This window comes from Caenorhabditis elegans, chromosome X (genome assembly GCF_000002985.6).
Source record: "Caenorhabditis elegans chromosome X".
Classification (NCBI taxonomy): Eukaryota; Metazoa; Nematoda; class Chromadorea; order Rhabditida; family Rhabditidae; genus Caenorhabditis; species Caenorhabditis elegans.
Genome location: NC_003284.9, coordinates 12,846,212 through 12,860,267, shown reverse-complemented (window position 1 = coordinate 12,860,267; position 14,056 = coordinate 12,846,212). Strand labels below are relative to the sequence as shown.

At 38.7% G+C, this 14,056-nt stretch overlaps 2 protein-coding genes and 1 non-coding gene across 3 annotated transcripts; 2 read left to right on the top strand and 1 right to left on the bottom strand.

Annotated features, from left to right (window-relative positions):
• Positions 1–634: 634 nt before the first annotated feature.
• On the bottom strand, positions 635–2,267 carry T14G8.2 (F-box domain-containing protein). Its single transcript, NM_077740.2, has 4 exons — positions 2,170–2,267; positions 1,545–2,055; positions 956–1,233; positions 635–901 (listed from the first exon to the last, which is right to left on the bottom strand). The coding sequence occupies exons 1-4, from the start codon at positions 2,247–2,249 to the stop codon at positions 727–729; spliced, it is 1,044 nt and encodes a 347-aa protein (NP_510141.1). The 5' UTR covers positions 2,250–2,267; the 3' UTR covers positions 635–726.
• Positions 2,268–5,356: 3,089 nt separating this feature from the next.
• Positions 5,357–5,428, top strand: T14G8.t1. Its single transcript has one exon. It is a non-coding gene; the product is annotated as a tRNA-Pro (tRNA).
• A 2,238-nt stretch (positions 5,429–7,666) lies between these two features.
• Positions 7,667–13,829, top strand: chd-3 (Chromodomain-helicase-DNA-binding protein 3 homolog). Its single transcript, NM_077739.8, has 8 exons — positions 7,667–8,020; positions 8,075–9,097; positions 9,164–9,595; positions 9,645–10,297; positions 10,344–11,673; positions 11,944–13,214; positions 13,264–13,508; positions 13,577–13,829. Exons 1-8 carry the CDS (start codon positions 7,685–7,687, stop codon positions 13,648–13,650), a joined length of 5,364 nt encoding a protein of 1,787 aa, NP_510140.1. The 5' UTR covers positions 7,667–7,684; the 3' UTR covers positions 13,651–13,829.
• Positions 13,830–14,056: the final 227 nt, after the last annotated feature.

Genomic DNA, 14,056 nt, shown 5'->3' with positions numbered 1-14,056 from the left:
GTCACCGTCTTGAAGTTCTCAGGTGTCGGCTGTATTCAAAAAACGTGTGTATAGATTTTTTTTTTTTTGAAAATTGTTTTCTAATTACTTATTTCAGCAGACAATTAGTTCAGCAGACACTATTCTACCGAAGTTTTAACTATTTCCAAGTTAGTACTTGCTCACACACGAAACACATTAAATTTGCTCTACCAGCCCGAATTACCAGCCGCATAGTCCTGCTTCTTATATATTAATAGAAAAATGTTAAGCAAAAAGTAACCATGTATTTGAATCAATAAATTGACGGTGGAAATAATAATTCTAAAGGAGTAGTAACGGTTTGTTATCTTACTGCATAATATCTAAAACAGTTTGTAAATTTAAGATAGTAAATAGGTAAACCATGAAGCAAAAAATGCTCGGATGTTTTAAAGGTAAACAATAAATTTGCGCAAGGTACAATATCTTTAACGAATATTTATTTGAAGACGGATATTTGAATTCGAAAAAATAATTCGAAAATTAGTGATTATCATATCTAATAATATAGGTTTTTTGGAAAACTGCTCTCCGTGTAGCGTTGGACACTTTACGTCATGGTTGTCATGCTGTATTTGAGAATTTATTTTTCAACACAACAATCAGAACATGGTTCGCGTATGTACATATTTTATTGTTTTTCAATAAAATGACATGTTATTATAAAAAATACATTATTACGTCGGCAATATGATTCCTAAAAATTTAATTAAACTCCAAATTAGAAAGAGCCGTCATAAGCCTCGGAGATATGATATTTTCCCAGCCAATTAGAGTGAACGTTGATTTTTCGGGATCCACATGAACTGTTGCCACTTTGCCCTTGGAATCCCATATTATGTAGCCGGTCTCGATGAAGTAATTTGTCATGGCCGGAATTCTGAAAAAAAAAACTTAGTTTTTCGTGAACCAATGAGTTGTGAAGAAAACACACCCTTTGAATTTTTCCATGAAAACATTGTTTTCTGTCCACTCAATAGCGGCCACTCCTTGGAGTGCATATCTCAAATCGATATTGTCAGCGTTTTGACAGTGCAAAAACCTCAATCTCTCAAATGTTTCTCCATCCACAAACGAGCTTATTATGGTTTGTATGTTTTGGTTATCCACAATAAGTCTTGAGATGAGAACAATTTCGAATAATCGTTCATGGAAGTAGTCGTATTCGAACCATTCATTTGGGTTCACCGGCAACTTTCCACTTGTAAAATTCTGAAAAGCATGATACTGTGTTATAAATTTGAAAATGAAAAACAAGTCATATTTTATGAAAAACTTCCACATCAAAATTAACTTCGAAATATTCAATCTTGATTAAGCGTGCCGGAAAAGACGATAGCAATAAAGAATTAGCTCAAACGGTAGATACAACACGAAAAATTTCGTTTTTATGTTGAAATTTCTTTTGAGATGGAATACATTGTTATTAGTGATGAAGTTAAATTTGACGTGTCATTTTTGTTTTACTTTATTCATAATTTTTTGAGTTAGAATTTTTCAATTAAATTTCTATGAAATCTGACTTTACTGGTAATTTTCGTTCTCGCAATTCTAGCCCTATCGGAGAAACCGTCCATGGCAACAAGCTGCTTGTTATTCGAAAACATTTTCAAATACTCATGAATTGTCTGAGAAGCATCATCACGAACAATGTACTGGCTTTCTTTGAGAAATTTGAGATCCATTTGAGATATCCGTTCTTCATTTCTATCTTCAGTGGCAATATAGAGAATAGTTTCTAATTTGGCTCTCATAAAAAAGTTTTGGAAAAAATGGACCAGTTGCACAACTATGTCGCGATGGTTTTTGGAATGAGTCCACCACGTATTTTTAAATACATGAGCTTTTTCAGTAACGGGTCCAATGGTTTTTATCGATTCACTTTCATCCCAAAATTTGGTTTTGTAAAATAGCCAGGTGAAACCTTTGATTTTTAGTTGACTTTGATCAGTATAAAAGTTTACTGTGAACTTTTCGGTATTGACATGTTCACGTATTGAGTTATACAGAAGAGGATTGTCCGAAATTTGCAGTCTAAAAATTGCATATTAGTTTGAAGTGTTTTTTTTTCAATTAATAAAAACAGTTGTGAGTGTCAAACATATTTCAATGCACATTTAGTAAAATTATTCACTATTTAAAACTTACAGATCTTCAATTGGCATGAAATTTAAAGTCTTGATCATGACAAGGTGAGGGAGACGCAGCAGCTGGAAACCATCGTTCATTTTGATATTGCCTGAAACAGGATTAGATTTTTAGATGAATTGTGCGAGAAATACGACACGTATGAGAAAGAATGAAAAGAATGTTGATAAAAAACACCTACGGGTAAATGTTGAAGGAAATTTTAAATGTTAGTATTACGTTTTTTTTTTGAGAAAGAGTACTTTAAAGTGGAAACTAATCAGAAGATTTGATTGAAATCCGAACGCTTGAATGTTTCTCCAATTGATAGAATGAAGTTAGTTATAGAGACGCAGAGAGAGAAATATTTTGTGTATATTTACGCGAACGCATATGAAGCGAACACAAGTCATTATATTGTTCGGAATATCAAACACCTAATTTGAATGTCGTTTCATAAAAGAACCGGGTAAAACTAAAATCTAAAAACAGTAGAAGAGTCTACATGTCATTAGCAACCCAGCAACGGTGAGATCTAAATCAATCAATAGGTTATTTATGAACACTATAAAAGGAGAGACAAACCACCCACACCACCGTCTCTTCTCACCTTTGTGCGAGAGAGTTGTCTCTAGCAGGTGAGCCTGTGCAACAGTTTTGGAGCTGACAAAATCTAATGCAGAAAAAATTGTGTGTCCAGTTGTGGGGAAAAACTAAAATTGTTTCAACCCCGTAAACCTCCTTCATGTTCAATCAATAGTGACATAAATCCTTTCGACCATCGTCATAAAGATTGCAGATAGCGAAGTTGAAGATGTACCAACTATACTGGTTGGTAGTTGAGACATGTTGATTCACATCCAGTACCTCTTCCCACCTTTTCATTACCTTCTAGGGTGCCTTCTTCAGCATGTGCGCTTCTCTACTGGAGTTACTTACTTTGATACTTTGAAGTCCGTTTGGATCAAGTTAACAAGCAACTTCGGACAAATTCTCTCCAGTTTTCACGTTCAGTGCGGGCGCTCTATAACCATGGAACCTTTGGAGAAAGGATTCCAAATCTTTTACAACTCTTCCTTGAAGAGCCTCGGGTTGTTAAACGATTTGAAGGCGTCGTCAATGTCTTTTGTCCATCGTTTCTTCGGTTAACCAGTTGCTCTCTTCCAGTTTTTGTTGTGGCAGGGCTCCCATTCAGTACAAATTTTGAGCCATCTGTTAGGATCTCTTCTCAAAACGTGACTCGAGGCCTTTTCATCAAACATTTCACTGCTCTTTTCTGATTTTCTAAGAATTTAGAATACCCTTCCTTACCCAATTAACGAAATTACCCAAAAAATACCCAATTCAAATCAAACACCCCCTTTTCTCGCTTATGACAACAAAAAATGAAATTGAACTCGTAATTCTGTCTCTATAAGTTTTCACAAATATTCTAATAATCTTTCAGATTTAGAAAACTCACAACAAAAACGAGTATGGTGTTTGCGTATGAACGTCACATTTACGACCTAACAAGGGAAGTCTTTGAGGGGGTCCGTAGATTTGGGATTCTCATGCTAAAATTCCTACAGAAGAGTGTTAGTTATGATCTCTCCAAAAAATTTAGCTGCCCCGGTCAAGTTTCAGCAAAGTTATGACGTTTTGAAATTTCAGTTAAAAACACCATTGAAATCCACTGTCTTACCATGCAATCCACGCAAATCTCAGCTTGCGTGACCACCGAAAATGTGACACCCACCACATTGAGTTGAAAAATGTCCTCGGTGGCCGAGTTGGGAGTGCGCGCGTCTGATAAGGTTTAAGCTTTGGTTCGATTCCTTCTATTTTTGAAATATTTTTGTAAGTTGAATAAAGTTGTAAAACAACTCATTCAAACATTTTTGCGCATTTTTAAAGTGATTTTATTCTTATTCGGGAACCTAGAATCATTGTCCGCACTTTTTGGAAATTTTTATTTTTTTCATTTTTGTTCAAAATTTCTTGATCAACTCCAAGCAAAAAAATCAAAAAATTTCATTTTTCTAAACAATTATGAAATTGCTATGTTGTTGTTCAGAAATGTATGAAACGTACATTACACAAGTTTTAACTCTCTATTCGCAAGTAAACCGTCGAAATGATACATCTCACGAACTTTGTGAAAAATATTTAACCAACTTTGAAGTTGCATAACTTCGTTGAGATAAATTATTTTGAAAAATGATCAACTAACAAAATGTTTGTTGAATAACAGTGAACAAAGTTTTAGTTATAAACTTTTTGATACCTTCAGCCACCAAAAAGTTGTGACCGTTTTCCAAAACACAATGTTAATAGAAAAACTAGCCAAATGCCAACCTTGTTTTCTTCTTTGTAGCTGGAGGTATCAAAAAGTTTATAACTAAAACTTTGTTCACTGTTATTCAACAAACATTTTGTTAGTTGATCATTTTTCAAAATAATTTATCTCAACGAAGTTATGCAACTTCAAAGTTGGTTAAATATTTTGCACAAAGTTCGTGAGATGTAGATCATTTCGACGGTTTACTTGCGAATAGAGAGTTAAAACTTGTGTAATGTACGTTTCATACATTTCTGAACAACAACATAGCAATTTCATAATTGTTTAGAAAAATGAAATTTTTTGATTTTTTTGCTTGGAGTTGATCAAGAAATTTTGAACAAAAATGAAAAAAATAAAAATTTCCAAAAAGTGCGGACAATGATTCTAGGTTCCCGAATAAGAATAAAATCACTTTAAAAATGCGCAAAAATGTTTGAATGAGTTGTTTTACAACTTTATTCAACTTACAAAAATATTTCAAAAATAGAAGGAATCGAACCAAAGCTTAAATCTTATCAGACGCGCGCACTCCCAACTCGGCCACCGAGGACATTTTTCAACTCAATGTGGTGGGTGTCACATTTTCGGTGGTCACGCAAGCTGAGATTTGCGTGGATTGCATGGTAAGACAGTGGATTTCAATGGTGTTTTTAACTGAAATTTCAAAACGTCATAACTTTGCTGAAACTTGACCGGGGCAGCTAAATTTTTTGGAGAGATCATAACTAACACTCTTCTGTAGGAATTTTAGCATGAGAACCCCAAATCTACGGACCCCCTCAAAGACTTCCCTTGAAAACGTTTAATTTGACGCGCAAAATGGGCAGCTGCTGTGAATCAAAGGAATGGCGGAGGTTGAAAGACGCGCGATTGTCCAGGAAACATGGCCGAATGGTCTATTGGTATGATTCTCGCTTTGGGTGCGAGAGGTCCCGGGTTCAATCCCCGGTTCGGCCCATTCATTTTGATGAAAATTTTTAACAATTCAACTTATTTATTGAACAACGAAGTCGGACGGATTAATAGGTGACACACATATCCTTGATGCAAATGCTTTTACAGTTGTGACATCCCAATTCCACTTTTGCTGTAGCCAAAGAGACCAGAAGAAATACCATAAGGAAGAGGAAGACGGATCGGACAATAGAAAAGGATTTCATGTTGAAATTTTACAATGATGCTCTAAGACAGACTGATTTCTTATATAGTGCTGAAACGTCACATGACAAATGCGTAGGAGGTTTTAATGGGAATATGTAAATTTCATGGTTTTGACGTTTTTTCCAGAAAATGTTCTGAATCATAAAAAAAATCAACGGGAATCTATGAAGATCAGTGATCAAACTCAAAATCTGTGTGCTCCTGTGATTTTTCTAATCCTCTATACCAATTAGAAGAGCCTTGGGCGTGTACCAGCTCACATGTTCCCTTGATGCGCGACTGGACATCTGTTGTGTGCACATCGGGTCTTCGCTCTTTTTCTCTAGTTCTGTAGTCAGTAACGTTCTCTACAAAGTCTAATTACTAGCCAAGCAGTTTATCGATTCTTGTGCAACGTTTATTCGATTCCTCTGTTCAGAACTCCAACTCTTTTTTGTTTGCATGTTGCTATTTTAGTCCCCTCCACCACTTAGTATATTAATCTTTAGAAAATGCGATAAGCTCAGTTCAGAAATTCAATAAAATATATATTCACATGGTTTCAAATTTTTGTAAAATGTGGTTTGAAGATGGCTCTCTCAATACACATTCCGTTGTGTATTTTTTTTCTGTATACGTGCGTAGTACGTAGTACACATTCAATTTTTTCACGATCGAGTAGCACGTTTATTGTTAACAGTGGTTCTACCGTTTTTATGCTTAGGGATCTGAAAAACTTAATATTAAATTGACGAAATCGACAAAATCGACGAACTGCTTAAAATGATCGGCATTAATTTGCTTCCTTCACTAATTTTGAAGACTACCGTTCTAATTCACTCTTCGATCAGAACCTGGATGAGACTACCAAAAAAAGAGTGCTGCGAATGCGTTCCTATCTATTCGTAGTTTCATTTACAAGGGCACTCGTACCGCTGTGTGCAATGCGCACGTCCTAAAACACCTGTCCTTCGTGCCTATCGATCGTTGGTTAGGTCTCTCATGGTCACTCCATCTTTCGTGTGAGACACGTCGGATGAGAAGACTCCACCCATCTGGTTTCTCTCGTTCTAGCTAATCTGCGGAAAATATTCGTCCGTGCTCGCTTCGGCTCCAGCCTCATTTAATCCACATTGATTTTTCATTCGACGCCTCTCTCCATTGCGAGACTGCAATTTTGTATTTGATAAAAATTTTATTTCCTTGCTCTACTACATCATATTTTCTATGGTTTTCATGATTTTCCCTATTAGCCATTGAGATCCTGTATCATGTTTCAAAATTTGAATAAAAAATTCGATCATTCGACCTTTGTCCTATTTAAAACTTTCCAAAATAAATTGTGACTTTCTTATCAGTTTTCGTCCTCTCTCCACAAAGCTCATCAGTTATTCTGAACAAACGTGAGCTTCTTTCGAACTTTTATGCCCGTTATGTCTTCGTCTCGTTGCATATCTCTTTCTCTCATTTTTTTTTATCTGACCGAGTTCGCAGTAAACAAACACGCCAGCGCGCGCGCGTCTCTGACCCTCACACTAGATGTCCCCGCAATGACGCAACGAGTGGGACACAATGAGACACCCCTGGCGGGACAATCCCCTTATTCAGATTTTTAATGTGTGTCTTCATTAATGTCTTCCAACTAGTCTGGATAATTTTGAAATCCGAAAAACGGGTTTTCTTGAATCTTATTTTCACACTGTGTCATCATCCTTGCGCTATGAGAAAAAATTTTTGTGGAGCATCTTTGAATCTTTTAAAAATAAAAAAAAAATCAACAAATCAATCCGGTCTCTCACAAAATATTTGGCAAAGTAATTCAACTCACAGCCACAGACCGTTCTCAAGATGGAAATTTGGTATTTTTTGGAACTATGCATTTGCGCTCCATTGCTAAGTCCGCATAAAATTTAGGATTTCGGCGGTAAACTTTGTACATAAAATAGATAGGCTCAGTTATTTTGTTGCTTGGTCATTCAATTCTGGTTTTCTTATTCTTCGCTTATTCTCCTCGTAAAAATATAAAGACGAATTTAATAACATTACTTCTTTCAGTAATTCCCATAAAGAACAATGTCAGACGATCAACACGAATCAATCGACGGTGATGAGACAATGGAGGAGGATTCCATGCTAGCAGAAGGTCATGAGGATGGAGAAGAAGATGTCGGCGAAGATGAGGAGGAGGTGGAAACTGAAGAATCTCAGGGAGTTCCGACCACTTCTGAGAAGAAAAAACCACCACCAAAAAAGAAGAAGGGCGGAAAGAAATCTTCGAAAAAGAAAAACAACTGTGATTACCCGGATCCGTATAAGTCGACAAGCGCAGAAATCAGTGCAGCAATAGGATTGACCGACGTTGATGTGGACTATGAGCAGGAGGAATTTCAGTCGATTACCAATTTGAAAGTGAGTTTTTTAATGTACGATTTCTTGTCCTAAACAAAAACTTTAAATTTTCAGAACTTTTCGAGTCTTGTCAAGCCATACATTTTAAAAGTGAATCCCGGCACAAACGTCACAAAGATGTACCCTCTATTTCAAGTAAAATACAAAGAATTTCAAGATCACATGACAGCACACGGCAAATCAATTCAAAAGCAACAAAGAGCGAAGTTTGTTCCGGTACCCGTTCCGGTGACACCTCAAGAGAAGATCATTCCACAGAAGACTCGTTCTTCTGCTCGCAGAAAGCGTCGTGACGGATCAGATGGTGAAGGTGGCGGTCACGACAGTGATCAGGAGTTTGAGGCCTTGATCAAACAACATGAAAAGCAACAAGATGAAGCTGAGAAGGGGAAAGAAGAAGCTCGCATTAATCGGGCTGCAGCAAAAGTGGACAAACGTAAGGCCGCATTGGAATCGGCTCGAGCATCGAAACGAGCACGTAAAGAGCAAGGAGTGGTGGAAGAAAACCATCAAGAGAACTGTGAAGTTTGCAATCAAGATGGCGAGCTTATGCTCTGTGATACTTGTACTCGTGCATACCACGTTGCATGCATTGATGAGAACATGGAGCAGCCACCAGAAGGAGATTGGAGCTGTCCCCATTGTGAAGAGCACGGTCCGGATGTTTTGATAGTTGAAGAAGAACCAGCTAAGGCAAACATGGACTATTGTCGAATTTGCAAAGAAACCTCAAATATTCTTCTATGCGACACCTGTCCAAGCTCTTATCACGCCTATTGCATTGATCCTCCACTTACCGAAATTCCCGAAGGCGAATGGTCCTGTCCGCGTTGCATTATTCCCGAGCCGGCTCAAAGAATTGAGAAGATTCTCAGTTGGAGATGGAAGGAAATCAGCTATCCGGAGCCATTGGAATGTAAAGAAGGAGAGGAAGCAAGCAAAGACGACGTGTTCCTTAAACCTCCCCGCAAAATGGAGCCTCGTCGAGAGCGGGAGTTCTTTGTCAAGTGGAAGTATTTGGCTTACTGGCAGTGCGAGTGGCTTTCGGAGACGTTGATGGATGTCTACTTCACAGCGGTATGTTTGTGTCAGGAAAATTTAAAAAAAAAACTTTTGTTTATTAAATATGATTATTTATTTCAGCTTGTTCGCATGTACTGGCGGAAAGTCGATTCCGAGAATCCACCGATTTTCGAGGAGTCTACACTCTCACGCCATCATTCCGATCATGATCCATACAAACTACGCGAGCGTTTCTACCAATATGGTGTTAAGCCTGAATGGATGCAAATTCATCGTATTATCAATCACTTGTCATATGCAAAGTCTCAACAAGACTACCTAGTCAAGTGGAAGGAGCTATCTTATGAGCACGCGACCTGGGAAAGAGATGATACGGATATTGCCAACTATGAAGATGCGATCATCAAGTATTGGCATCACAGAGAACGCATGCTGAACGACGAAGTTCCTAGAAATGTGCAGAAGATGATTGCTAAGCAGCGTGAAGCTAAGGGACTGGGACCTAAGGAGGATGAAGTCACCTCGAGAAGAAAGAAACGAGAAAAAATTGATGTAAGTTCAATAAATAAGTTTTCAAAATTCACCATTTCGTTTTTTTCAGATCCTCAAAAAATACGAAGTGCAACCAGACTTTATTTCGGAAACTGGGGGAAATCTTCATCCATACCAATTGGAAGGAATCAACTGGCTGCGACATTGTTGGTCGAATGGAACTGATGCCATTCTTGCCGACGAAATGGGTCTCGGAAAAACCGTCCAATCTCTGACATTCCTGTACACACTCATGAAAGAAGGGCATACCAAGGGGCCATTCCTCATTGCTGCTCCACTGTCTACTATCATCAATTGGGAACGTGAAGCCGAGCTTTGGTGTCCAGACTTCTACGTCGTTACCTATGTTGGAGATCGTGAATCGCGCATGGTCATTCGTGAGCATGAGTTTTCATTTGTGGATGGAGCCGTCAGAGGAGGGCCAAAAGTTTCCAAGATTAAGACATTGGAAAACTTGAAATTCCACGTTCTTCTCACTTCATATGAATGTATTAATATGGATAAGGCAATTCTTTCATCCATTGACTGGGCTGCACTAGTCGTTGATGAAGCTCATCGTTTGAAAAATAATCAATCGACATTCTTCAAAAACCTCAGAGAATACAACATTCAGTACCGTGTGCTTCTCACTGGAACTCCACTTCAAAACAATTTAGAGGAGCTGTTTCATCTTCTCAATTTCCTCGCACCAGACCGCTTTAAGTAAGTTTTTAACTAGATAGGGTTTTTTATATCGTTAATTTTTCAGCCAGCTTGAAAGCTTCACAGCAGAGTTTTCCGAAATCTCCAAAGAAGATCAAATTGAGAAACTTCACAACCTGCTCGGCCCACACATGCTTCGTCGTCTTAAAGCTGACGTCCTTACTGGAATGCCATCCAAGCAAGAGTTGATTGTCCGTGTAGAGCTCAGTGCGATGCAGAAGAAATACTACAAGAACATTCTCACTCGCAATTTTGACGCGTTGAATGTGAAGAATGGTGGAACCCAGATGTCGTTGATCAACATCATTATGGAACTTAAAAAATGCTGCAACCATCCGTATCTCTTTATGAAAGCGTGTTTGGAAGCTCCAAAACTTAAAAATGGAATGTACGAGGGAAGTGCGCTTATCAAAAATGCCGGAAAATTTGTCCTTCTGCAAAAAATGTTGCGAAAGCTGAAGGATGGAGGTCATCGCGTGCTGATCTTTTCACAGATGACGATGATGTTGGATATTCTTGAAGACTTTTGTGATGTTGAAGGTTACAAGTATGAACGTATTGATGGAAGTATCACTGGTCAACAGAGACAAGACGCAATCGATAGATATAATGCTCCGGGAGCGAAACAGTTTGTCTTCTTGCTCTCTACTCGTGCTGGAGGATTGGGTATCAACTTGGCTACTGCTGATACTGTCATCATTTATGACTCTGACTGGAATCCTCACAATGATATCCAAGCTTTCTCACGTGCTCACCGTCTTGGTCAGAAACACAAAGTAATGATTTACCGCTTTGTCACAAAAGGATCAGTTGAAGAAAGAATCACATCAGTTGCCAAGAAAAAGATGCTTCTCACTCACTTGGTAGTCCGTGCTGGTCTGGGAGCTAAAGATGGGAAGAGCATGAGCAAAACTGAACTTGACGACGTTCTACGTTGGGGTACCGAAGAGCTTTTCAAAGAAGAAGAAGCTCCAGTTGAGGGTGCAGACGGAGAGGGAACCAGTTCTAAAAAGCCGAACGAACAAGAAATTGTTTGGGATGACGCTGCAGTCGATTTCCTGTTGGACCGAAACAAGGAGGAAGAAGGTCAGGACGGTGAAAAGAAGGAACATTGGACTAATGAATATTTGAGCTCTTTCAAAGTAGCCACTTATAATACGAAAGAAGCAGACGACGCAGATGATGATGAAGATGAGACAGAAGTCATCAAAGAGGGAACGGAAGAGCAAGATCCAAACTATTGGGAGAAGTTGCTCAAGCATCATTATGAACAAGACCAAGAAACTGAGCTACAGAAGTTGGGAAAAGGAAAGCGAGTACGTCGCCAGGTCAATTATGCCAGTGAAAATATGGGACAAGACTGGTCTGCTCAAAATGTGAGTTGTTGTAGTTTCTTTTTTTTTCCATAAATGATAGCCAACGATATTTGTAGTTTTTTTGCTGCCAAGCTCTCACTCACAACTGCGGCGGCAAATACGCTCTGTTGATAAAAAAGCGCATGCCACATGAAACCACAAAAATATTTGCTGACCAAATTTTGATTAGTTCTGAAAACCAAAATAGTGAGGGCATGTTATTAAATTTATAATTGAAATGCTTATAAAGGAAGATCAATGTAGTTGTTTTCTTGATTTTTAAATTTTTAGAACCAACAACAAGAGGAAGATGACGGCTCAGAATACGGATCCGACAATGGGGAACTACTCCAAACTGACGAAGACTATGAGGAAAGGCGCCGACGTCGCGAGGAACGATCCGAAAAGCTTCCACCACTCCTTGCCAAGGTCAATGGCCAAATTGAGGTTCTCGGATTCAACCCACGTCAACGAAAAGCCTTTTACAATGCTGTCATGCGTTGGGGAATGCCACCACAAGACCTCACCCAATCATCATGGCAAGTTCGAGATCTCAGGAACAAATCGGAAAAAGTGTTCAAGGCGTACTCATCCCTCTTCATGCGCCATCTGTGTGAGCCGGTTGTGGATAACAGTGACTCTTTTATGGATGGTGTTCCACGTGAAGGTCTCAATCGTCAAGCGGTTCTGAGTCGTATCGGCTTGATGTCGATTCTGCGCAAAAAAGTGCAAGAGTTTGAAAAATTCAATGGAGAATGGTCAATGCCAGAGACACGTGAAAAGATGTTGGCCACCGCAGCTCAAGCATCAGTTTCGAATTTACCTGGAATGATTAAGATCAAAGAAGAGCCAATTGATATTGATGAGACTCCGATGGATGTTGATCAGTCCAATATAACTAAAACAGAAGAACTTGCCAGTGAAGTGAAAGTCGAGGAGGAACCCAAAGCTCCTCGTTTACCATACAAATTTAATATTTGCGATGGAGGATACACTGAGCTTCATAGTCTTTGGATTAATGAAGAGAAGGTGGCTCGCAATGGAAAAGAGTATGAGATTTGGCATCGCCGGCACGATTTCTGGCTTTTGGCAGCTGTGGCAGTCTATGGCTACGGACGTTATCAAATTAACTTCCAAGATATTATGAATGATCCGAAATTTTCGATTGTAAATGAGCCATTCAAACAAACTGGTGCAGATCCTGCCACTAATTTTGCTGACGTGAAGAACAAGTTTTTGGCTCGTCGTTTCAAACTTCTCGAGCAATCACTGGTCATTGAAGAACAACTTCGTCGTGCAGCTCACATCAACAAACAACAGTCTCCTGACCAAGTTGGCCAATTGGCTCAGCATTTCTCGGAGCTGGAGCACACTGCTGATGCTCACGTCAATATTGCAAGAGAAAGCAACAATGGAAACAGAAATGCTAACGCGATTCTTCACAAGTGCCTTGCCCAACTCGATGATTTGCTTTCCGACTTGAAAACCGACGTTGCAAGACTGCCAGCAACAATCTCTCAAGTTCGGCCAGTCACCGAAAGACTTCAAATGAGTGAACGACAGTGAGTGATTAACGAGAAATATATAAAACTGGAATTTTATTCTTTGCAGAATTCTATCGCGCTTAGTAGTCGCCAAGGATCCCGATGCTGCTCCAAGCAAGCCAGCACTCCCACCAAGCGGACCATTCATCACACCTTTGTTCAATCAAAACTTCACCACTATCCAGCCAAAGTTTCCTTCTCTATTTGACTGTAATTTGTCGCCTGATGATGAACCTATTGATATTGAAGGATCAATATCTGCAGCTGTCGCCGAGGCATCCCGAGCATCATCAATTGCTGCAACGAAGGATGGTTAGTGGCTAATGTTCAAACTTCAAGTTTGAGATGACAAAATTAGCAATACATTTTATTGATTTCAGAGCCAATGGATACATCTGACAAGGATATTCCCTCAACGTCAGCAGCTGCTGGTTCGTCCTATCCGAGATATTAAGCCACGTGGATTTTAACTTTGGAATAACCGTGAATAATTGTCATTTTTCTTGTTTACTTAAAATGTTCGGTCTCTTCTCATTTTTCATTTGTCATTGTCGTCAAAATTCATGTTTTGCCGATTTTTGTATAATCATTCATTGAAAACTCTTTGTATCGCACATAAACATTGATATTTCGTCTCAAGTATATTAGTTTGGAAATTGGGTAAGCTTCAAATACTATGATATGAAAAATTGGATGTTCAAAGTACTGGGTGGTCAGAAGCGAACTTTTTTGCAGAGACGATTTTTTTTTTAAATTTAATGCCGGTGGTTAAATACGACACAAAAACATGTGCTTTCAAGTTGTCAAGTTTCAAAAAATCAAGCCGCTATTCAAACTCCGGAAATCACTTTTCTAACAAT